This window comes from Cricetulus griseus, chromosome 7 (genome assembly GCF_003668045.3).
Source record: "Cricetulus griseus strain 17A/GY chromosome 7, alternate assembly CriGri-PICRH-1.0, whole genome shotgun sequence".
In the NCBI taxonomy this organism is placed as follows: domain Eukaryota; kingdom Metazoa; phylum Chordata; class Mammalia; order Rodentia; family Cricetidae; genus Cricetulus; species Cricetulus griseus.
This window is the reverse complement of record NC_048600.1, coordinates 84,348,404-84,371,928: the sequence shown is the minus strand read 5'-3', so window position 1 is coordinate 84,371,928 and position 23,525 is coordinate 84,348,404. Positions and strand designations below refer to the sequence as shown.

The following is a 23,525-nucleotide window of genomic DNA, read 5'->3' as shown; positions in this document are numbered from 1 at the left end:
TCCCGCCGGGCGCCGACACCTGCGCGCAGGCGCAGGAGAGCGGGCGGAGGGCGCGCGCCGGTAGAGCTTCGCCGGAGCTTGGCCTGGAAGGATCGCGCCCACCTGCTGGTGCGCGTGCGCACACACCTTCCCTTCCTTTCCCCCTTTTATTATTATTATTATTATTTGCCTCCTCTTCCCTAATTCCTTCCTTGATTTTTATTTGACTCCTTTCCTTCCCTTCTTTCTTTCGTGTGCCCAGCTGCCAATCAAACCACCCACCTTTCTATTTGCGGGGGAAGGGAGGCGGGACCCAACCCCCTCTATTACTAGGGGGTTGTTATGGTAACTCCCCACGCGAGGGCTGGTGGCCTCTAGATAGGACGGGCTGTCCACCCACCCAATTGCCATGGCAACAGTGGAGCCGCTGAGGGAGGGGCCTCTCCGTGAGAACTTGGCTGGAGAAGGCACGTGGGAGGGAAGGAGGGTACTGTCTGCCCTTTACTCCCTTTTCTGGCTGCAGTGGGCACGTAGGAAGTGCATCTCAGCCCTTAGGATAGGTACTCCGACTGCACACGTTTATCTCTGCTTCTCTTAACACAATGTTCTGCAGGTAGGAACTATCTCTGGAGTTGCTAGTGGCAAAAGAAGAGGAAGAAACTGTATCCAAGCCCTTCAAGTTTTGTTCCAGCACCTTAGATCTTCGCTTGTTGACACAGCATCTCCAGCCGGTTAGTCTCACTAGAGGATGGGTGATGCTTTCTAACTATATAGACAGTCATGTTCTGCCACTGACCAATGTGCTATGTGGCCTTGAGCAAGTGAATTTGCCTCTCTGGGCTCTTCTTTCTCTATGGAGTTGAGGGGAGAAGGTTCTCTGCCTGTCTCGAGATCTCTTCCGACATTAATACTCCCTCTGGAAATCCCCATTTCCAGTCTTAATATAAACATCACTTAGGTGAGTTTGAATTCTCGGGAGCCTTGTTGGCACATTTGGATGCCCTCCTGACTCATTTACCGTGCCCTGATATTCAAGCCCCAGTCCTGTCTCGTTCCCCCTCCACCATGCCCCCGTAATTCTATCATCCTCTCACAGGCCCCTCTGCCTGACACCCTCAGGTCAATTCTTCATATCCAGAGGTGATTTTCCTAGAACTTATATCTGACATCATTCTCCTGTTTAAAACGGTTTTCTGAATCCCACCACTCAAGAAGCTGAGGCAAGAGGACTACATTTTCTGTTAGCTTGGGTTATGTAGTGACTATCTGAAAAGAAAAATGAATAAGAATACCCTTTGCTGACTCCCACTGCTTTGTGGGTAGGGATATCAAAGACTTTCACAATTCTGTCCCTTTCTCTGGCCTTGTGTAGTTTTTCTTTTTTTTCTTTTTTTGTCTTATCTTTTAATAAGCCCCACTTAAACTTGTTCTGGCTGTACTGAAATATACTGTACTTGAAGCTCCCAGAGCTAACATCTCTTCCCTGTCTTTGCACTTAGTTTTCTTTCCCTTGGAGTATTCTCCGACTTCCAGTTGGGCCAGCTAGTTTTATGTTAACTTCAGCTCTTGCTTCCAAGTTCCTGCTCTGATTTCTCTCAGTGATTGTAAGCTGAAACAAACCCTTTCCTCCCCAAGTTGCTTTTGATCATGGTGTTTTATTACAGAGCAGAAACTCAACCGAGACATCAGCTGTCACCACTCTTATTGGCTTTTGCTTTGCCATACATGTTGGAATCAACTCCCTACGAACGTTCTTTTACAAAATTTTGTTACATGCATTTGTGTACAGCAAGACCCTGTAGTAGCTGAGCATAAAGCAGAGGCAGGATTACGGCAGCCTTGCTGGTCTTCAAACACTCCAAGACTAAGAACTAGAAGGCTGCTGTGTGAAACAGAAGCCAGTCTATCCCCTGGCTCAGCTTAGAGCAACTGCTGTCTCTCCACCTTACAGTTAAGTGTTGGTCCCCCAGGGAAGGAGATATTTAAGTGCCTACAATGAGACTAATTAATGCATTAGATGCCAATTAGTACTGGGAACTGCTGTGTGTGGGAGTGGGGTTTCTTGGATATTAGTGTTTTATTGTATGTGTGTGAATGTGCATATGTATCTGTTCTGAGGTGTGTGTGTCTACATGTACAAGTGAAGACTGGAGGTCAAGTTTAGGGATCTTTGGGGGGGATGTTTTGAGACAGGGTTCTGTGTATCCTTAGCTGTCCTGAAACTCACTCTTCAGACCAGGCTAGCCCCAAACTCAGAGATCTGTCTGCCTCTACCTCCAAAAAATGTGAACCACCACCATCTGGCTTGGAACTCACTATTTTAAAAAAAATTTAGTTGATTTTCAAAATTAATCAGTTTAGTGGGGGGGGGGGGCGCTCCTGTGTGGACGTCAGAGGACAGCTTTTAGGAATCTGTTCTCTCCTTCCACCATGTGGGTCTTGGGGATTAAACTCAAGCCTTCAGGCTTGACAGTAAGGACTTTATTCTGCTGAACCATTTGGCTGGCCCTGGGGGTCATTTCTTGAGAGAACTAGAGTGCTACACTCATAGGGGATGGGACAGCAATCTAACTACCCCACATAATTAGCCTTCCTAAATCCTCCACCCCTCTTGAGTTTCTTCCGCTTCTGTGGCTACCATGCTCAACATTTTCTAATTGCAAAATACCTCAGACACATGAAAAGTTATGAATACGTATACACACACAGTTTGGCTCTGATCTTCCTTCAGGAATTAGGTGAATGCACTTGGAAGCTGTTGCTAAGAAGCAGAGGTTCAGACAGAAGAAAGAAACAGGAATTGAGGCAGAGAGAAGGTGAGGACGAGTGTCCTGTGCAGGCAGGGGGAGCCTATGACAACACTCCTCTCTGCCAAGAAGAGGCATAGGCCTTTTCTACACTTTTATTTATGAAATGCTTGATGAACTGGTACAAAGTTAGTGTCTGTCAGCAGGCTGGTGGAGGCAGCTGCGGTGTCTCCCAACCACTGTTGGCAGGGATTGTAGTCAAAAGTGGTTCCATCTTGGCAGCAATGGGCTGGGAGAGGCCCTGGGGCACATGGGGAGTTCAAGGGCAGAATGAAGAGTGAGATGAGGAAGACCCAGGGCAGGAGCCCCTTTTCCTGGAATAAAAGGCTTGACCTCAGACCTTCTAGTAAGAGTTAGGCTTCTATGAGCAGTGGTTTGAACTAGGTGGTGGGAGGGCAGACCTCTCCAGAACTCTCTCCTGCCTCCCCAGGCCAGGCTTGGGAGTGCTCCCTTGGGTTACTTCTCAAGTAAAGGTCCTCTGTGATTCTCTAGTACTCCTCAGAGATGTCCTCCCTAAGGATCAAAGAGCACTGCCCTCGGACCTCAGGGTTTGGGGCAAGGATCAGGCACAGTGGAGCCTGGAAGCTATGGCTGCTGCCAGGCTGAAGCCTCAGCTATGTCCACACTTCTAAAGGTATCATGCCTTCCTTGCTCCCCAGCGGGGGCAGCAAAGACTCATCTTCCAGAAACTTGAGGGGGAAGTGAACTAAGTGGCCCTGGATGTGGGTGAGTTCAGACTGGGCCAAAGAAGGGCTGACTGTGGCCAAGGGCTCCACAGCCACATACTCCCGGAGAGTCCGCAGGGAACGAGTGGCGTTGGATGGCAGGCAGCGGAAGATCTAGGGTAGAAGGGAAGACATAGAAGCCAGTTAAGATTGAGGAGATTAAGCCAGGCCCACATCTTTACTTCCAGCACTAGGGAAGCAGAGGCAGGTGGATTTCTGTGAGTTCGAGGCCAGCCTGGTCTACACAGTGAGTTCCAGGACAGCCGGAACTGTTACACAGAGAAACCCTGTCCCCAAAAAACAAAAACAAACAAAAAAGATTAGGGAGGTTAGATTCCCTGGAGTCTGAGCTGCCTGGGCTGGGCTCCTCATTCCCTATGCCACCTCCCAGTATCCCAGCTATGGAATCCTAATAGGGAGCATTCCCCAGACTCTCATCTCCCTTCTGGACAGGATAACCCACCAATTCCTCAGGCTAGACCTCCCCCCACACCCAGCTTCTACCTGCTCATAGATGTTTGCATTGTTCTCGGCTATTTCTTGCCACAGCTGGAAGAAGTCATCACAGACAGGGTCTCGGAGATCCAAGTCTGGCCGGGTATTTGCCCCAAGAACCACACTATGGAAGAATGGTACCAATGGCCAAATTAAACTCCTTAAAGAACCTGAACCCCTGGTACTTCTAAACAGATGTGACAAACAGTAAAAGTGTCAGTGAAGTTAGTGGAGCTTTGATTTATCTTTCTTTGATGTTTTATAAAGCAACTACTGGGGGCTGGAGAGATGGCTAATCAGTTAAGAACACTGGCTATCCTTCCAGAGGTCCTGAGTTCAATTCCCAGCAACCACATCGTGGCTCACAACCATCTGTAATGAGATCCGATGCTCTCCTCTTCTGGCATGTAGGCTCTATGTGTAGGTAGAGCAACGTATAAATAAAATAAATCTTTTTAAAAAACAAACAAAAAACTACTTTAGCTGGGCATGGTAACTTATGCCAGCACTTGGAAGGCAGAGGCAGGGAGATCAAGAGTTCAAGGTCAGCCTATGCTACATACCAACTTCCTGTATGTGTGTGTTTCTAATAGGCTGATACCTTAACCGGATGACTCTGGTAAATCTGGTACCAGCTCTAGGAAACGGTCACATCTAGCTCAAAAGGCAGCCCCTCCCAGTGCCCCCACATCCACCTGCACTCCCCGACTCCTACCTGAAACAGTGCTTCCGCAAACTCAAGGCAAACCTGCCTGCCTGGTACTCCACCCCGTCCATGAGGGATGGCTCCATTTCTGTATCCTCAATCAGTATAGCTAGCTCACTGTCCCGTTTTCCCAGCAAGCTCCTGTCGTTGATGTTCGCAGAACCTGGAATGAGTTCCAGGGCACACTGTGTCTACTTGGGCCCAGGAGGGCCTCCCCAACACCTCATCACCTTTACCAGAGCACCAGCCTGAAGCCCCCCAGCCACTGTGAGCTTCAGCTTCAAATTGTATCACCCTCTGACCCTCCAACCTCTCTTGACAGGGCCAGGTGCAGCACTGACCGATGATGACTGTCCTGTCATCTGCAATGAGCATCTTGCTGTGGATATAGATGAGCTCAGAAACAGGGTGCCCACCCAGCTCTCCGTGTGTGCGAAGCCCACAGATGGATATGTAATCCCGCCACGCTGTCCCCACTGTATATGAGAGAGATGGAGGGGCAATGAGGTGAGAGGTGTCTGCTGTGAGTGGATGGGACTCTGTCCCACCTCTCACTCCCGCAATGACAAGCCACCTGCAGTCTGAAGAGCATGCAAGAATGAGGTTTCCTTCCCCAGTTCCCAGGACTCCAGCTACCCAAGCTGCCTCCCTGCCAGGGGTCCAGGGCTTGAGCCCCCAGCACTCACTGGCTGCTTTGAGACGATGTAAGATTGAATATTCCCCACGACACAGGGTCCTGAGAGAAAAGAAAGGGTGAGGGAGGCAGAGGCTGAAGGAGGAGGAAGGAAAGACCTCAAAAGTTCCTGTGGGGAGGGATCAGGACAGGATGGAGAGGATACTAGTACAAAGGGGCAGTGAAGAGTGAATCTGGTTGTGGGGAAGGCGTCACCTGTAAGTGAAGTGCAGAATGGCCTGGATGGAGTTGCCACCCCCTGTGGAGATGTCACCCTCAAAGCCAGGGAGCAGAGGCAAAAGCACGTAGACTCGGAAACACTGCCCCTGTCTAGGAGACAACAGTCAGAGGTGTGATGGTCCCCAAAACGAATTCAACCCCTCCATCTGGGCTTCCACAATGCCCCCATCTCCACCTTACTTGTGGGCCTTGAGTATTCTGTCCACAATCTCATCGCCCACCTTGTTCAGAACTGTACGCCCATCTGAGCAGCTAATGAAGAACTGATTCTGGGGCACGGATCAAAGAGAGACATCAGCATCCCGGCCCTGACCTCTGGCCCCAGTCCAAGGTCCTGCATTTGCTTTACACCCAGCCAGGCCCTCTCCTGGGACACCCTTCCCTTCCCTTCCCTTCCCTTCCCTTCCCTTCCCTTCCCTTCCCTTCCCTTCCCTTCCCTTCCCCTCTCTCCACTTTGCCTCAGTCAGACCTCAATGTACAGAAAGTGCTGGCTCTCTCTGATAGTATGTAGGTAGGCATTGAGGATGGAGTTCTCTAAAGTCCCTGCTGACCATCGGTCCACAGATCTCAAGACCTACGGGATGGTGAATAGAATGGTTTTTAAGCCCAGGAGAGGAGAAACTGGGCATAGGGCGGGGGTGACTTTCAAGGAGAGGAGGAGAGCCATGGGCTAATGAGGCGAGGAAGGGGCTGGTTAATGGGGAATGTCACCTGCACAGTGGTGCACTGCCCGCCTGGGATTGTGAAAGGGAGATGGTTTGCGGTGCTGGTGGACTTGGGCAGCAGGTAGGGGTACATGGGTATCTTGTACTTGGCCTTGGTGGTCTGCCATGAAGAAACAGCAGAGTCAGCAGAAGGTGGTAAGCAAACCTGGCTTTTCCCTCCCTCCCTCCAGTCCCTTTGGAGAGAGTCAGCACCTTTGTGAAGTTCCAGCGCTGGATGAAGTGCCGGGCAAGGTCCCGAGCAGCTGCGCCATGTACAACCACTCCAACATCCCTCCACGGCATCCTGGGTGTGGTCTCCCTGTCAATAAAATCTGGAAGTCCCAGGAGAGTTAAGGGAGAAGTTAGGGCTGGTGTGTTGGGGATATCTGGAACAGGAGTGTGCTGGCTTGTCAACTTGACTCAAGCTAGAGTCATCAGAAAGGAGGGAACCTTAATTGAGAAAATGCCTCTGTAAGATTGGGCAAGCTTGTAGGGCATTTTCCTATTAGTGATTGATGTGGGAGGGCCAAGCCCATTGTGGGTAGGACCACCCCTGGGCTGGTGGTCCTGGGTTCTATAAGGAAGCAGGCTGAGCAAGCCAGTGAGTAGCACCCCTTTTGGACTCTGCAGCAGCTCCTGCCTCCAAGTTCCTGTCATGCTTCAGTTCCTGTCCTGACTTCCTTTGATGATGAACAGCAATGTGGAAGTGTAAGCCAAATAAACCCTTTCTTCCCCAACTAGCTTTTTGTCATGGTGTTTCATCATAGCAACTGTAACCCTGACTAAGACAAGGAGGAAAAGGAAGACGATGTAGAGAAGGAACCTTCTAGAGGGAAGGCCTCACTGTTTGTGACTCATTTCATCTCATACTCAGTCCCAGTTCTGTCAGCTCCTGGAGGCCTTGAGGGAGGGAGCCTCACCTTCGAAAGGCCGGTCCAGCTGCACCCAGTCCTTGGTGATGAGATTGCTGTAGTCCTTTCCCAGCCAGAAGAATCGGTTGTGCGACAGGTCTGGGGTGGCCGCAGGGTCTGCACCTGGTGTGGGAGCCTGTAAGAATACACCACATCCAGGCAAGGTGAGGTCACGGGGCCAGGCCTAAGAGAAGATGGTGCACTACACCAGAGAGTCTGAGCCCCCTGCCTTCCCCTTCAACTGCAGTTAGAGTCAGTAAAAATAGAGGAAGAGTGTGCATGCGCGAGTTTGTGTGTGTGTGTGTGTCAGGCTGGCCTCAGACTTGAACTCCTCCTGCCTGAATTTCCTCAGAAAGGAATTACAGATGTGGACCACAGGACAATATTTTGAAAGGCATTCCTTGACAGACATGGTGGCACATACCTATAATCTCAGCAATCTGCAAGTTCAGATCAGATGACAAATTTTGGATAGCTTGAGCTATATAGTTAGGCCCTATCTCAGAAACAATAACATAACTTCCTGGAGTCGCTGAATGGCTGAGGAACTCCACAGGTCAGCAATGCTGGGAAGGATGTACACATAGAGTACCTGGGTTTGGGAGAGCTCAGGATGGCCTTGGGACAATTACCTGTGAATCTGCAGATTCGGAAGGGTCCCCAAGGTCAGTCAGTCGGTACTGCACATCATCCCAACGGCCATAGGCAAGGTCCAGCCCTCCTAAGAAAGCCACTACTTGGTCTACCACCAGGAGCTTCTCATGATGGGCCCACAGTGTCACCAGGTCTGGGTGGCGCATCACCTAGGAGGAGTACACGGGGGAGTTGAGGTGAGAGGACCCGGCAGGAAAGATGGAGGGTGAGACTTTTTAGGGAGAGGAAGGGTTGGGAGGATGGGAAGTGGCCCAAACATCACCTTTATGTTGGGGTGCAGCAGCATCAGCACCCTCTTGCTGTAGCCACTGTTGATGCCCAAGGCCAGTTCCACCTCCTTAAAGAGCAGTATGGATACACGGACACCTTCTTCCTGGTAGTGAGTGGGAAAATCAAATGCTAGTGCCTCTCCCCGAGTGGCCCCTATCAACTCCCGTGCTCAGGATTCCTGCATGTCCCTCCACCCTTCCTGGATGCTCTCCCACGTGCACCCGTCATGGTGCTTACAGCAAACAGCTCACCCACTCATCTATCCACCTATCTTTCATAATCTAGCCAGCCATCTTCCCAACTATTTGCTCTTCTTCATAACTCCTGTCTATCATTCTTTCTGTTCGCTTCCACCTTCCCAAGCCATAGCCTTCATCCATCTCTCTGTTCTTTTCCCCCCTTTGAGACTCAAACTTCATCTATGATGGTATAATACTCATTATATAGCCAACCTTCAATTCCTAATCTTCCTGTCTCCCATCTCCCAAGTGCTGGAATTACAGGTGGGTTCTACCACACCCGTTTTCTTTATCTTTCTTTCTTTCCTTTTTGAGACAGGATTTCTCTGTGTTGTTTTGGAGCCTGTCCTGGAACTCACTCTGTAGACTAGACTGGCCTTGAACTCACAGAGATTCGCCTGCCTCTACCTCTGCCTCCCAAGTGCTAGGATTAAAAGCGTGTGCCACCACCGCCCGGCCGCATTTTCTTTTCTACGATCTATCCCTTCACCTTCATCATCCATGTATCCTTTCTCTTTTCAACATCCACATCAACATTCACAAATGCCAGGTGCGATGGCGCACACCTTTAACCCCAGTGCTGAGGAGGCAGAGGCAGGCAGATCTCTGAGTTTGCCAGCCTGGTCTATATAGAGAGTTCCAGGACAGCCAGGGCTGTATGGTGAGACCTTGCCTTAAAAACAAAGCACTTACAAATGTTTGATACATGACAGGGGCCAAGCTTTTTCCTAGAACTTGTGACGTTGCTCAGCAAAAAGACACAGATATCTACACCCCTGGGGTAGCACAAAAAGGGTCTGAGTAGTGGGAACCTAATCTAGGCTAGTACCCTGCAGAGGGAACCAGGAGGTGATAGTTGACAAACACTGAGACAAGGAGGGGGACAATTCCTGGTGCAGAAGCCTCAGATTCCCAACCTTCTCCTTGGAAGACTCCTGCTGAAGTTCTTCTAATTAACTCCCACCCCCAGCCAACCACTCCTCACCGCCTTCCTTTTGAGCATGATATCCAGTCTCCAGTCGTCTGAGTGGGCTGGACGCTTCAGGTAAACCTCAGGGCTCAACCTACAAGTCAAGGCAGTGGGTAAGGGGCAAGCTAAGCTGAAGACAGCTGCCGACCCCCCCTCCCGATCCACGCTGCTCTGCCCCCATACTTCCCCTTCTCCTGTGAGCATGACCTCACTCACCACCAGTCGGTGATGAAAATCTCCTCCCGAGCTCGAAGGATGGCATCTGCCACAGCAGCAAAGTAACCTGCCCCATTCACAAACCTGGGGGGAGTCCAAGCCAAGGAGGTCAGGGGAGTCAGAAGCCAGAAAGGTCTGGAGAGTGAAGACCGAAGGACAGTCATGGGTCAGAGTTGACAGTAGGATGGAAGATCAGGAATGATCAGAGACGTTAGATTGTATCAAATATGTCAAGTGGTATTAATCAGTGTGCGCCAAATAAAAATGACAAAACACAATAAATTAAAGAAATTCACCAACGATTGCAAAGATGAATACATCACACACACACACACACACACACACACACACACACACACACACACACACACACACACACAAAGCTCCAGCAAAAAAAATAAGAAGCAAATGGAAAGAAAAACATAGAAGCCAGCTGAAGAGTGAGCAAAGAATGAGAACTGACAGATCACAGCAGAGATTAAGATGGTCAGTCATAGGGTAAGAGGTTGAGTTCACTAACGAATGTGAAATTAGGACAGGGTGTGGCACACAGGCTTGTAATCCCAGGCTGAGGCTACAGGGTTACTGAAAGTTTGAAACAAGCTTGGGCTACATAGTAAAACTCTGTCTCAAAAAATACCAAAAGAACTGGGCATTGTAGAACATGACTTTAATTCTAGCACTTGGGAGGCAGAAGCCCGTGGAGCTCTGTGCGTTCAAGGCCTACCTGGTCTACACAGTGATTTCCAGGTCAGTCAGTGCTACACAATGAGAACTTGTCTCAAAAAATAAAATCAAATAAAATAAAAGGGAGGGAAAGGTGGTAGAGGAGATATATTCACATTCATACACAATGTACACCAGAAAAATTAGCCAGGCAGTGGTGGCGCACGCCTTTAATCCCAGCACTCAGGAGACAGAGGCAGGCAGATCTCTGTGAGTTCAAGACCAGCCTGGTCTACAGAGCTAGTTCCAAGACAGCCTCCAAAGACACAGAGAAACCCTGACTTGAAAAACCAAAAAGAAAAAAAATTTTAAAAAAGCAGCCCTGGCTGTCCTTGAACTCACTTTGTAGACCAGACTGCCTTCCAACTCACAGATTAGATTGCCTCTACCTTCCAAGTGCTGGTACTAAAGGTATGCACTGCCATGTCTGGCTTAAAATTAAATAACTTCTAAAAGGAACCAGTGTTGCTGCCAGTCTTGGTGCTTTTCGTCTGTAATCTCAGCTTTCAGCAAGGCAAAGCAAGAAGATCAACAAAACCAAACCAAAGCAGGAAAGAAAGTCATCTGTAACACAGTAGCAGCATATGAAGAAGCCAGCATTCTCACAGACTGGGCATTGATTTTTTTCCTGGTATTTTGAGACAGGGTCTCACTGTAGTCCAGGCTGGCCTTCAAGTTTTGACCCTACTGCCCTGGCCTCTGAGTGCTGGGATTACAGGCTTATAAACCCTGCCCAGTTGATTATATTGACTTTTTAGAAGATGAGTCTACAGTAATGATCACAATGTTAAAAGCACATACTGGTTTTGTTGTTGTTGTTGTTGTTTTGGTTTTTCTGAACTGCTTGGGGGTCTAACTCAGTACTTTTTGTACATGCTAGTGTTCTACTGTTGAGCTATATCCAGCCATACATACTCTTTAATACCATTAAATTCATACAATAAATTTTTTTGTTTTTGTTTGTTTGTTTTTTGACAGGATCTCACTCTGCAGCCTGCTGGTCTTAAATAACCAATGTAGACCAGGACTTGAACTCACAGAGATACACCTGCCTCTGCCTCCCTAGTGCTGGGATTAAAGGTGTACATCATCACACCTAGCCTGTATCATTTTTTTTTTTTAATTAACTATGTATAGTGTTCTCTCTGAATGCATGCCTGCAGGCCAGAAGAGGGCACCAGATCTCACCATAGATGGCTGTGGGATACCATGGTTGCTGGGAACCAAACTCAGGATCTCTGGAAGAGCAACCAATGCTCCCAACCCCTGAGTCACCTCACCAGCCCCTAGTCTATATCTTTAAAAAAAAAAAAAATATTACATTGATTTTTTGAGGGGGGGGCACATGTTTCACAGCACAACTGTGAAGGCCAAGGACAATTTCAGGGAGTCAGTAGTCTTACACTGTGTGGATCCCACGGATGAAACTCAGGTCATCAAGCTTGGCAAAGTGCCTTTACTTGCTGAGCCATTTCACCAGACAGTAATTGTATGTCTAGGAATACATATGCTAAATATTTAGGCAAAGATCATGTTTGGGGGGGAGGATATTATCTTAAAGACAGAAAAAAAACCTTAAATGTCCAATCTTTTTTTTTTTTAAGATTTTATTTAATTTTATGTGCACTGGTATTTTGCCTGCATTCATGTCTGTGTGAAGGTGTCAGATCCCCTGGAACAGGAGTGGTTTCCAGCTTCCATGTGAGTGCTGGGAATTGAACCCAGGTCCTCTAGAAGAACAGCCAGTGCTCTTAACCACTGAGTCATCTCTCCAGCACCTCAACTGTCCACTCTTTAAATGGAAGAATAGTAAGCACAAAATAAGAGCTGACAATCCCATTTACATTAAAGTAGAAAGTAACTGTGTACATGTGTATAAGGATGATGAGACAGGATACAAAACTGTTGCCAAGTTTACTTCTGGAAAGAGAAACGCAACCAATTGGAGGCGGGGCACAAAGCAATGTGGGTGAGGTCAAGAGCGGTAATTACAATTGTTCTGTGTGTCTGTCTTTATTTTAGGACAGGGTCTTGCCCTAGCTGGCCTAGTACTCTGTGTAGTCCACGTTGTCCTCAAACTCGCATCAATCCTCCTGTAATCTCTCAAGTGCTGGGATTACAGGTGTCCACCATCACATCTAGCTTGAGTTTTTGTACTGATATGTTACTGTCCTGCTCAACATTTTTTTCTAAGTGCTGGGGACCAAGTTCAGGGTCTCCCTGGTGACAGGCAAATATTCTACCACTGCACTACACCCTTTCATTTGACTTCTCTGTCTGGGAGGGCTGAAAAGGGCAGTCTGGACTCCAACGGCTTGCATGCAAATCCCAGGTCCACTGACCCTGGGTAAGTTACCTAGCAAGTCCTTGCCTCCATTCACTCATGTATAAAACCCAGATAACAACTGTACTTTCATAGTTAGAGTCCAGAGGATCCCCTAGGTTAATATGTGCACATGCTTCATTCCTGGCACATGGTAAGCTCCACATAAATAGTGACTCTTATTAATGTATTAAAAACAAATCAGGACTAGAAAAATGGCTCACCGGCTAAGAGCACTGGCTGTTCTTCCAGAGGACCTAGATTCAGTTCCCAGTACCCACATGGTTTTTTTTGTTTGTTTGTTTGGTTGGTTTTTGGTTTGGTTTGGTTTTTTTCAAGACAGGGTTTCTCTGTGTAGTCTTGGCTATTCTGAAACTTGTTCTGTAGACCAGGCTGGCCTCGAACTCACAGGGATCCTCCTGCCTCTGCATGGGATTAAAGGCATGTACCACCACCACCACCCGGTTTGCAACAGTGTTTAACTCTAGTTGGTGGGGGGGAATACAATGTCCTCTTCTGGCTCCCATGGATACCAGGTACGAAAGTGGTACACAGACATACATGCAAAACACATAAAAATAAAAATAAATAAATAAGTCTCAGCTATACGTGGCAGCATGCACCTATAATCCCAGTACTCAGGAGGTTGAAGCAGGATTTTCAAGTTCCAGACCATTTTGTACCACATAGTCAGACCTGGTCTTAAATAGATAGGCCAGGTCTAGTGGTGCACACTTAACCCCCCCCCCCAGGCAGAGGCAGGAGAATCACAAGTTCAAGCCTAGCTCCATCTACACTTTAACTTACAGTTCTGATGGGGCTACATCACAGTGAGACCCAGCCCGTGCCACACACATAAAATAAATACACAGCCAGACATGGTGGCATATTTCTTCAATCCCAGCACACGGGTCAGGCAGTCAAGGTTATCATTGACTACACAGTAATCCTGGACTACATGAGATCCTGTCTCAGAAAACCAAGAATGAATGAATAAATAATAAATCGGCAGGGCTCCTGGTACGGTACAGGCCTATCACTGCTGCTACTCAAGGAAACTCAGACAAGGAGGAGCAAATGTTGAGGCCAGCATGAACTACATGAAACACTACCTTTGAAGGAGGTAAACAAGCAAAACAGTTTAAAAAGAGCTGGGAGGGCTGCAGAAATGACTCAGTAAAATGCTTCCTTCATACGTTTGAGGGCCTGAGTTCAGATCCCCAGGACCCACAGAGAAAGCCAGTGTGGCCAGGCGTAGTGGCACATACCTCTAATCCTACCACTCGTCAACCAGAACCAGGAGAATCTCTGTGAGTTTCAGGCCAGCCTGCTCTACATAGTGAGTTCCCAGCTAACAAGAGTTACAGAGACAAACAAAACACGGCCAGCACCTGTCTATTATCCCAGCACTGAGGAGACAGACACAGGCGGATCCCTAGAGCTTGCCTGCAAGCCACTACAGTTAAATTAGTAAGTTCTAGGCTCAGGGAGACTCTATCTCAAAAAAAAAAAAAAAAAAAAACGAAGTGGGTTGGAGCTGGAGAGACAGCTCAGCAGTTAAGAGTGCACACTGCTCTTGCAAAGGACCCAGGTTTGGTTCCCAGCACCCATCCACAAGGCAGCTCACAAACACCTGTAACACCTCTCCTTCTGGCACCATTGGGCACCAAGCACACACACGGTGTGCATACACACATGCAGATAAAACATTCATACACATAAAAATTAGCAAATAGGTAAGTAAGCAAAAACTAAAGTGAGGGGAACCTGAGGGAAATCTCAGTTGTACTCTGGCTTTTACATGCACGCATACACGTGTTCATGCACACCTGCACACATACTAACATGTACACACATACCATTCACACACACAAAAAGAAAGGAAGGAAGGAAGGAAGAAAGGAAGGAAGGAAGGAAGGAAGGAAGGAAGGAAGGAAGGAAGGAAGGAAGGAAAAGCAAAGGGCCTCTGGGCTCAATGTAAGGGTCTTGCTGTGCCAGCATGGTGACCTGAGTTCAGATCCTCAGCACCAAAGTAAGAAAGCCAAGCAGAGCAATACATGTCTATAAATCCAGTGCTGGGGTAGGACTAGAGACCAGCAGATCTTAGGAGTTTGCTGCCCAGCCAGTCAAGCCAAATCAGTAGGCTTCAGGTTCAATGAGAGGCACTGTCTCAAAAATTAAAGTGTGTGTGGGGGGGGGGGGGCTGGAGAGATGGCTCAGAGGTTAAGAGCACCGACTGCTCTTCCAGAGGTCCTGAGTTCAATTCCCAGCAACCACATGGTGGCTCACAACCATCTGTTATGAGATCTGGTGCAGATATACATGTAAGCAGAATGTTGTTTACACAATAAATAAATAAAATCTAAAAAATAATAATAAAAGTGGAGGTGCTAGAGACATGGTGCAATGGCAGCTCACAGCTGTCCGTAACTCCAGGGGATCCAATGTCTTTTTCTGGCCTCCAAGGTACTACATGCATGTGGTACCCAGCACATGAAACACACACACACAAAATAATAAAATACAATTTTTAAAAAATGGAGAATGATAGAGGAAGACATCAAAGGTCAACCTCTGATTTAAACACACACACACACACACACACACACACACACACACACACACACACACCTGGACAAGCACACACACAAGGGCATAAACAGGTAGCTTTAGCTTAGTGGTAGAATGGTTGCCTAGCACACACAATACCCTAGGTTTAATCCCCAATACTACAAAAGGCAATAAAGAAAGGCAAAAAGGACAAAAAACCAAAAAAATGAACAAACAAAAACTCAAAAAACCTCAACACCACCTCCAGGAAAAAGTTCATTTCATGTTCACTTTTGCCTATGAAAAAACTCAGCCTCCTAGTTCAGCATGCTGGACTCTGAGGGATCTGGAGCTACAGACTCATAGGCTCTTCACTGAGGGCACCTCCCCTCTCTCCAGCTGTAATAAATCCCCCTGTTCACCAAAACATCCAGCTTTTGTGCCCTCCGACCAAACTGCTCTTCTCCACTGTATCTTACTAAAGGAACCTCAGGTCTATGCCTTCCGGAATCCTGTCCTGACATCCTCCCTGGACAGGTGATCAACCTCTGTGCACCTTCCCCTATATCTACCGCCCGCCCATGTGGTGAGTTCACATTGTTTTATAATTAGATCACCTCCTTCCCTAACCCAGAGAAGCCTGTGTCTGATTGCCAGTACCGGATGGAACACATAGTAAAGTGCTTAAGATTTAAATGCTTAAGCATTAAAGGAATAGAACAAATCAAAAAAAATTGGTGAGCTCCCTGTGGTTAAAATGCTCGTAAGAATCAGGGAGGTAAGAGGACGGAGGAGATGGCCAAGTTAAGGTTAAGGGGTCAGAGAGATGAGAAGTACAAAAGTAGGGTCATGAGGTCAGAGGAAATAAACGAAGATCACGAACTCAGAGAATACCAAAGGGGGCAAGAAAGCCACATAGAAGCTCAGAAAGGAAGGAGATCAGGGTCTCACCACCGGGCCAAGGTGCCGGGCCGGGGCGGGGCATAGCTGTCATGCCGATGTAGCTGTAGAAAATCTCTGCCTGGCCCCTGCGCCAGCTCCATGATCTCCTGGCCCCACCACCGTGCCTGCCGATAGCTGCCACATTTGAGAATCAGGGACCTGGATGGAAAGGAGAAGGTCTACCACTAATCCCTCTCCTTCAGCCTACAGTCTTGTCCAGAGAGCCCCCCTTTTGGCTATTACCTTCTCTTAATTCCCCCATTAGCCCCTAAGCTGGAATCCACAGACAGTGCAGATATCTGCTTTATTCGTAGTTGGGTTCCCAGTGAACAGTACTGTATCAGGTCCTCATTCAACAATGTTATTGTTATTGTTGAATGAACAAATGGAGTTTAATTTCCTTCCCTTTTCTCCCTCCCTTCCTTCCTCTTCTCTCTCACTCTTCTTTTTAAGGCAGAGTTTCACTATAGAGCTCCGGTTCTACAGAGCCAGTCCTCCTGGCTCAGCCTCCCAAAGGCTAGGATTACAGGTAAGCACTACCATGCCCGGCTCCTTTTCTTTTTTATGTCTTTAGTGTGCATGTGTGCATGTGTGTGTGCAGGTGTGAGTGAAGATGCCCACCGAATTCAGAAGAGGGTATCAGCCTCACTAGAGCTGGAGTTACCAGTGGGCATAAGCTCCAGTTATGGGTGGGCATAAGCCACCCAATGTGGGTGCAAGGAACGGAACTCGGGGCCTCTGCAAGACCACTATCCACTCTTCTCTCTCTAGCCTCCAAACCCCTGCACTATAGGCCCTTACTCTAGGAGTATCCTAAATATATGGATAGACTAGTTCCCTGATTCAAAGCTCTGGCTGGACCAGGACATGGAGGACTGAGAAGCTTTCCTCTCCCCCATGGTGTCTCCAGCTCAACTCCCCTCAGGTCACAGAAGGCTCTCACACCAGGGAGGCCTTACCTGTGGGAGGTGTCGATCCTCACCCCATACCGAGCCTCTGTGCTCCTTTTCCCCACCTGCACCTCAAAGCCAGGGTCGAAAAGCTGAACAAATGAGATGGTGCCAGTCTCCAGGCGCATGTACAACAGGAAGGAGTCCTTCACCACCAGCCATCTGGAGGGGAAGGGCTGTGTATACTGTCAAGGTCCTCCAGAGTTCCCTCTTCACCTGCCCACAGACCCCTGCTCAATTCCAGCCCTCACCTCTTGGACCATCGATAACAAACTTGGTCTCGGCCACAGCAGGTGAAGCCAGGAACTCGATGCCCGCCTGAGCGCTTCCTGATCACCCCTTCCCTACAGGGACAATCGGGAGAGTTGGGGACTCTACGCACTCATACTACATGTTTTTCAAGCAGGTAGATGGGGACTGATGTCTGCAGAAGGCTAGGCGGGGGATTCCCACACTCACAGTCCTTTGGAGCCGAGGTCTGGGATAAAGGAAAGTTGACTGACTTCTAGAAATTCTGTCTGCAGAGGAAGAAATAAGCTCAGGAGGAGACTTGGCTTTTTAGCCCCTTAGCCTTACTTATTCTGCCCCTTTGTCGTCATCTAATTAAAAAACCCCAGGCATCCTAGGACATGATGGCACAGGCTTTTACTCCCAGCACTTGGGGAGGCAGAGGCAGATAGATCTCTGTCCATTCAAATCCAGCCTGGTCTACAGTAGTTAGTTCCAGGCCAGTCAGGGTTACACAGTAAGACCCTGGAGAGAGAGAGAGACAGGGACAGAGAGAGAGAGAGAGAGAGAGAGAGAGAGAGAGAGAGAGAGAGAGAGAGAGATACACCCAGGCATCTAGACACTGGACCTTACCATGGCATGGTAATTTCGATAGAAAGACATAGTCAGGAGGCGGTTGAGGTAATTTTCCAGGTATTTCTGAATGGGGGTGGGAAAGAAACAGATGTAGCCAGAGCCTTGTGCATACTACAACACCTTGCTACAGGACCTGGTGTTAGGTCATACCTGCTTGCTGGCTGTGTGTCTGGTGGAGCCCTCAGAACCTCCTCGGGGTAGGGAGGGAATGTCCTCATTGGCTGCCTCTCGGGCTGGAGAACTGGCCACAGCAAAGCTATACAGGAGGTAAGAGAAGGCTCAGGGAAGAGCTGGCAAGCTAGATGCCTGAAACACTGGAGACAGGGCCTTGGAGTGGGAGAAAGGCTGGCAGAAGAAAGGGTCTCTATCCTGGGAGTGGAGACAAGTGGGGTGGGGTGTTGCCAAGGACATTTTGGGCATCCAGCCTGGCTGAAATGTTGGCATAGTACCATGGACAAAGAGAACCAGAGGAAGTTTCTTGGGAACCAGGGTCCAGCACAGAGCTGGGGGAAGGAAAATGGCTGTGAAGAAAAGGTTACAGTAGGTTGGGGGTGAGATAGGCAGACAGGAGTAAAGACTGCCATGGGGTGAGGACTATCTGTCTGCCTTTTACAGGAAGCACTCTAGTCCCACTCACCGAGCCAAAGGGAGCAGACTCATCAAGACTTTGTGTCTCTGGAGGTCCCGATGCAGCTCCTGAAAGTGTCGGAATTTCTTCTTGGTTGTCCAGGTAAAGTCACCATGAGTCAGGCGGACAGAATATAGAGTACAGGTTCCCACCTGGGGGTATAAAAATCTGAAAATCATGTCTTCAGAGTCTTCCGGCCCAACCCAACCCTCCACTTTGGCCAGGCCTCCCTCTCCCACCCTCCATGGTACCAGCCCAACCACCTTGGATCCACTGGTGTATCTTTCAGTGCCCACCACCTGGGCTGTAACCGGGACACCAGGGGCAAACACCAAGGGGTGCACTTTCAGGGGCTGAAGGTCGTAGATGGCCAGAAAGGGGTGCATTCGATCAGCTGGGAGGGAAAAAAAAAAGCCCAAGGGTGTAGATCTCAGGAGACCCAGATCCCTATCCTCCCCTCTGTGGGGGCCATCTCCTTGTGTACCTGGATCCTCTCCTTCCCTCAGAGTGTCAACTTCATCTGGCTCCATGTGCAACTGGCTGGAGTCCAGGTAGTCCCCATAGGGAAAGAGGTTCTCCTGGGTTGCAGTCATCCTAGGAATATGAGGAAGCCTCAGGAAGGGACTCGCCCATACAGAAACACCCTTCCCTATCCTAACGCCCCCGGCCCTCACCCATCTCATTCAGCTGACTCCCAACTTCTACAGTTGCAGACCGACGCCCCTCTAGCCTCCCATCTCTGCAACCCCCAGCCCTGCCTCTCATTCCGTATTCAGGGTCCAAGAAGCACCTAGCCAAGCTGGGATAGCCTCGAACTGGGGCGAGGTAAGTCCAAGGGAGGAATCCCGGTGACAGCTGGGCTCAAAGTCAGGCCAGACGGGCTGGAAGCGAGGGTCCCGGCGGGAATGAGGAAGTTACGACGCGTTCCCCGCCCAGCAGAGAAATCCCGAAATCTGAGTGTGCGGTTGAGTCAGAAGGCCGGAGCAGCTCCAGCTGGACCCCGTCGCCGATCTCAGCCGCGCCACGTCCCCGGCCCCTCACCCTGGCTGCGGGCGCCCGCACCCGCGCGGGTTCGCAAGCACCGGGAGCAGAACTCAGAGAGGAGCCCACACCCCAGAGGGTCGGGGCGGGACCGGGGCTCAGGGCCTCACCTCCGCGGGTGGCGCATCAGCCGCGTCCCGCCCCCGCCGCCTTCTACGGGCGCAGCGATATAGACGCCCCGGCCCGGCCCAGCCCGGCCCGCCCACTCCCGGGGCCGCCCACTCCCGGGGCCGCCCCCTCCCCAGGGCCGTCCTCTCCCGCTGGATGCCCTCGGGGGTGCCGAGCTGGGAAGTCCAGCATCCCCGAGTGTGTGATCCACCCTGCTCACGTTCCTCTACTGCGCGCGCGCGGGCCTTGGGTTGTCTGGTCTCCAGCGCTGCCTGGAATCTGGGCGGAACTGGCCTCGGTGGCGAGAGAGGACCTGCTGGTGTCCCCTTGCTGAGCCCTGTACAGATAGCATTTGTTGATGGGAGGTAAGAAGAGATTAAAAAGCCAGAAGGATGGTGACTACAAGTTCGTTGCAGTATGAAAAGTCTCATTCTTCTTTCACTAAACGTTTATTGCTCAGTAGAGATTAGCCAGACATTGAGGTACGGTAGCAGCCCAGAACATGCTGACTTGTAAGTTCCAGTCTAAAACAACATTTTTTTTTTTTCAGATCCTAAAGGTCATCAGTCTGTCTTCCCTTCCTTCTTTCATTCCCTCCCTCCCTCCCTCTCTTCCTTCTTTGTTTTCTTCTACATTTCCACTGATAAACATTTGAGTTGTTTTAGTTTTCGTCCTCGGGAAATAAAGCTCCCATAAACATTTATGTACCAGTCATTTCTCTTCGGTAAATAACTAGAGTGGAATTACTGGATCATATAAGTGTATGTTTAACTTATAGAAGACTGTCAAGACCTGGGCTTGGGCTTGACAGTTTGTAGCCCAGCAGCAAAGAGAATGTGGCAAGAGGACTGTAAAGCTTGGGAGTGGAGGCCTGCTGAAGCTTCACAGAAAAGCACCCCCACCCCCCACCCCCAAAAAAGGATCTGGAGAGATGGTTCTGTGCTTAAGGGTACTGGCTGAGGACCTAAGTTCGATTCCCAGCATCCATATGGCTGCTCACAAATAGATGTAACTCCAGTTTTAGGGGATCTAATGCCCTCTTCTTGCCTCCATAGACGCTGCACACACAAAACATGCATATACACAAAATAAAAGCAAAGAAAAAGTTGAAAATAAAAACCCCTTTCAAAATGGCTCTTCTATTTTACATTCTTTTTCTTTTTTTTAAGACAGGTTTCTTTTTGTTTGTTGTTCTTTTGTTTGTTTGTTTGTTTGTTTGAGACAGGGTTTCTCTGTGTAGCTTTGGAGCCTATCCTGGCACTCTGGAGACCAGGCTGGCCTCGAATTCACAGAGATCCGCCTGCCTCTGCCTCCCGAGTGCTGGGATTAAAGGCATGTGCTACCAACGCCCGGCTGTTTGTTTGTTGTTTTTGTTTTGTTGTTGTTATTGTTGAGACAGTGTTTCTCTGTGTATCTCTGACTGTCCTCGACCATGCTGGCCTCAGATTCACAGAGTTGCCCACCTCAGACTCCCGAGTTGTTGGCATTAAAAAGGTGGGTGCCACCACAGCCAGGTCTATTTTACATTTCTAAAAAAACCAGTAAATAGTACTTCTATGATTGTTACTCCATAGCGTGCACAGTGCACATCCAATGATGTAAGTCTTTAGTGTTACCCATCTGAGTGGTGTGAAAGGTATGGCATTGCAATCTTAGTAGTACATCTCTGGCCCGGTGTGGTAGCCTTTAATCTCAGCACTCAGGAGGCAGAAGGAGGCTGATCTTTGTGAGTTCATGGCCAGCCTGGTTCTAGGACAGCCAAGGCTGTTACACAGAAAAACCCTGTTTCGAAAAACAAAATGTACATCTCCAAATATCAATGGTCTTAACTATATTTCATATGCTAAAGTATCTGTTCATCTTTCTCTAATTTAAAAAATCTTATATGCATACAAATTAAATAGGATCTCTGTATGTCGCTGGTTCTCAACCTTTGGGTCCTATCTCAAAAAACCAAACAACACCCCTCCCCCCAAAACATCTCCACAGACTTGCCCAAAAGTGTGCTCATTCATGTCTTACATATTTTGTGGTTGTCTTTGCTTTTGTTGTTTATAGAAGATGGTCTCAGCTTGATATGTAGACCAGGCTGGCCTAGAACTCACAGAGATCCACCAGCCTCTTTCTCCTGAGTGCTGGGATCAAAAGTGTGCGCCACCCCAATAAGCTCAGGTAAGGTGTGTGTGTGTGTGTGTGTGTGTGTGTGTGTGTGTGTGTATGTACACATACGTACATACATACATACACACATACACCTTGCACATGCAGGAACCCAAGGAGGTCAGAAGAGGGCATCAGAGGCCTCTAAGCCCTGTTCTGACCAAATCACAATGAGGAGTTTTGGTAGGGGCAGGGAGGGAAGTGGAAAGGGATGGACCAGCTTTTCCTGTATTTTGTATTCTGTTTCTTCGACATATAGCCAATAAGTATCTTATCAATATAGTTAGTCTATAGGTTGATCTAAAAAAAAAACTGGCTAACCATCACAATATGGAATATTCAGAATAAAAAAGTCCACAGAAACAGGAAGTAGATTAGTGGCTGTCAGGCAAGGAGAAAGAGGAATGGGGAATGATTTCTAGTGAGTACAAGGGTTTCTTGAGGGCAATGGAAAAATCTAAAATTAGTTGTGATGGTTATGTAACTCTGTGAATATAGCAAAAACCACCATGGAATTGTGTCTTAAAAGGGTGCATTTTATGTATGTTCTAAAGAACATCGCAATAAACTACAAACCACATAAATTGTTACTATAGTTAAACCATTATGCTGAAAGAAACCAGACATGAAAGAGTAATCCAGTATGATTACATTTATACAAAGTTCTGAAACAGACAAAAACAACTGATTGTAGGAAGTCAGATAAGTAATTGCCTGAGGCAGGGCATGAAAAAGAGATTGCCTAAAAGGGGGCTTTTTATAAGAGAAATTTCTAGAGTGATAGAAAATGTGTTCCAGGGCTGGGGAGATGACTCAATAGATACAGTGCTTGGTGTACAGTTCAGAGCCCTGGTATCCATACAAAAGCCAGGCCTGGGGAGATGTCTCTGTGAGTGCTTACCGAAGCCCCCAAAGACACAAACCAGGCATGGTGGTTGGTAACCCCAGCACTTCCGGGGATAGAGACCAGAGGAGGGTCTCTGGAGCTCTAAGTTCAGTAAAGAGATCCTTCTCTCAAGAACTAAGTAGAGGGGGCCGGTGAGAGGGCTCAGAGGGTAAAGGTATCTGCTACCAAACCTTGCCACCTGAGTCTAACTCCTGGGACCCCCATGGTGTTAAAAGAGAGCCTGACTCCACCAAGTTGACTTCTGACATCCACACATGCTATGCGGTGGCACACTCATACCCGCCCCAACATGCAACGTGCACACAGAATAAATTAAAAGTAATTTGAAAATAAGATAGGAAATGATAGAGAAAGTTACCTGATGTTAACCTCTGGCCTCTATGTACACATGCATGCATTCCTACGCCCCCCCCCCACACACACATGCATGCACGCGCGCGCACACACACACACACACACACACACACACACACACACACACGAGATGTCTGATTGTAAAACTCAATGGAGCTGCATGGTGTGATATGAGTGTTCAAGATATACATACTTAGTGTCTTAATTAGATTTATGTTGATATGATAAAGATCAAGAGCAACTTGAGCTAGCATGATGACACACATCTTTCATTCCTGCACTTGGGAGGCAGAGGCAGGAGGAACTCTTAAGATGGCTTGGTCTATCTACATAGTGAATTCCAGGACAGCCAAGACTACATAGATAGATCTCACCTCAAATGA

The 23,525-nt window shown here is 48.4% G+C and overlaps 1 protein-coding gene and 2 long non-coding RNA genes across 6 annotated transcripts; 2 read left to right on the top strand and 1 right to left on the bottom strand.

Moving 5' to 3' along the window:
• Positions 1-11: 11 nt before the first annotated feature.
• On the top strand, positions 12-5,173 carry LOC113836789. The gene is made up of 3 exons (XR_003487290.2): positions 12-108; positions 593-710; positions 5,035-5,173. It is a non-coding gene; the product is annotated as an uncharacterized LOC113836789 (long non-coding RNA).
• Pld2 (phospholipase D2) lies at positions 2,637-19,555 on the bottom strand. 4 transcript variants are annotated; one of them, XM_027426918.2, is made up of 25 exons: positions 19,363-19,555; positions 19,057-19,166; positions 18,836-18,966; positions 18,582-18,724; positions 18,095-18,200; positions 17,942-18,007; positions 17,540-17,598; positions 17,332-17,424; positions 17,090-17,242; positions 16,140-16,289; positions 9,590-9,673; positions 9,389-9,467; positions 8,157-8,267; positions 7,873-8,043; positions 7,250-7,376; positions 6,543-6,661; positions 6,337-6,450; positions 6,095-6,199; positions 5,806-5,894; positions 5,602-5,715; positions 5,399-5,448; positions 5,054-5,188; positions 4,722-4,875; positions 4,016-4,130; positions 2,656-3,625 (listed from the first exon to the last, which is right to left on the bottom strand). In XM_027426918.2, the coding sequence occupies exons 2-25, from the start codon at positions 19,163-19,165 to the stop codon at positions 3,401-3,403; spliced, it is 2,802 nt and encodes a 933-aa protein (XP_027282719.1). In that variant the 5' UTR covers position 19,166; positions 19,363-19,555; the 3' UTR covers positions 2,656-3,400. The 4 variants fall into 4 exon arrangements, with proteins under 4 accessions (XP_035303386.1, XP_035303387.1, XP_035303385.1 ...); XM_035447495.1 differs by having other exon boundaries at positions 2,637-3,625; positions 5,054-5,448; positions 18,095-18,185; XM_035447494.1 differs by having other exon boundaries at positions 2,640-3,625; positions 5,054-5,448.
• Positions 15,830-18,822, top strand: LOC118239138. The gene is made up of 4 exons (XR_004770734.1): positions 15,830-15,925; positions 16,584-16,659; positions 17,307-17,486; positions 18,560-18,822. It is a non-coding gene; the product is annotated as an uncharacterized LOC118239138 (long non-coding RNA).
• Positions 19,556-23,525: the final 3,970 nt, after the last annotated feature.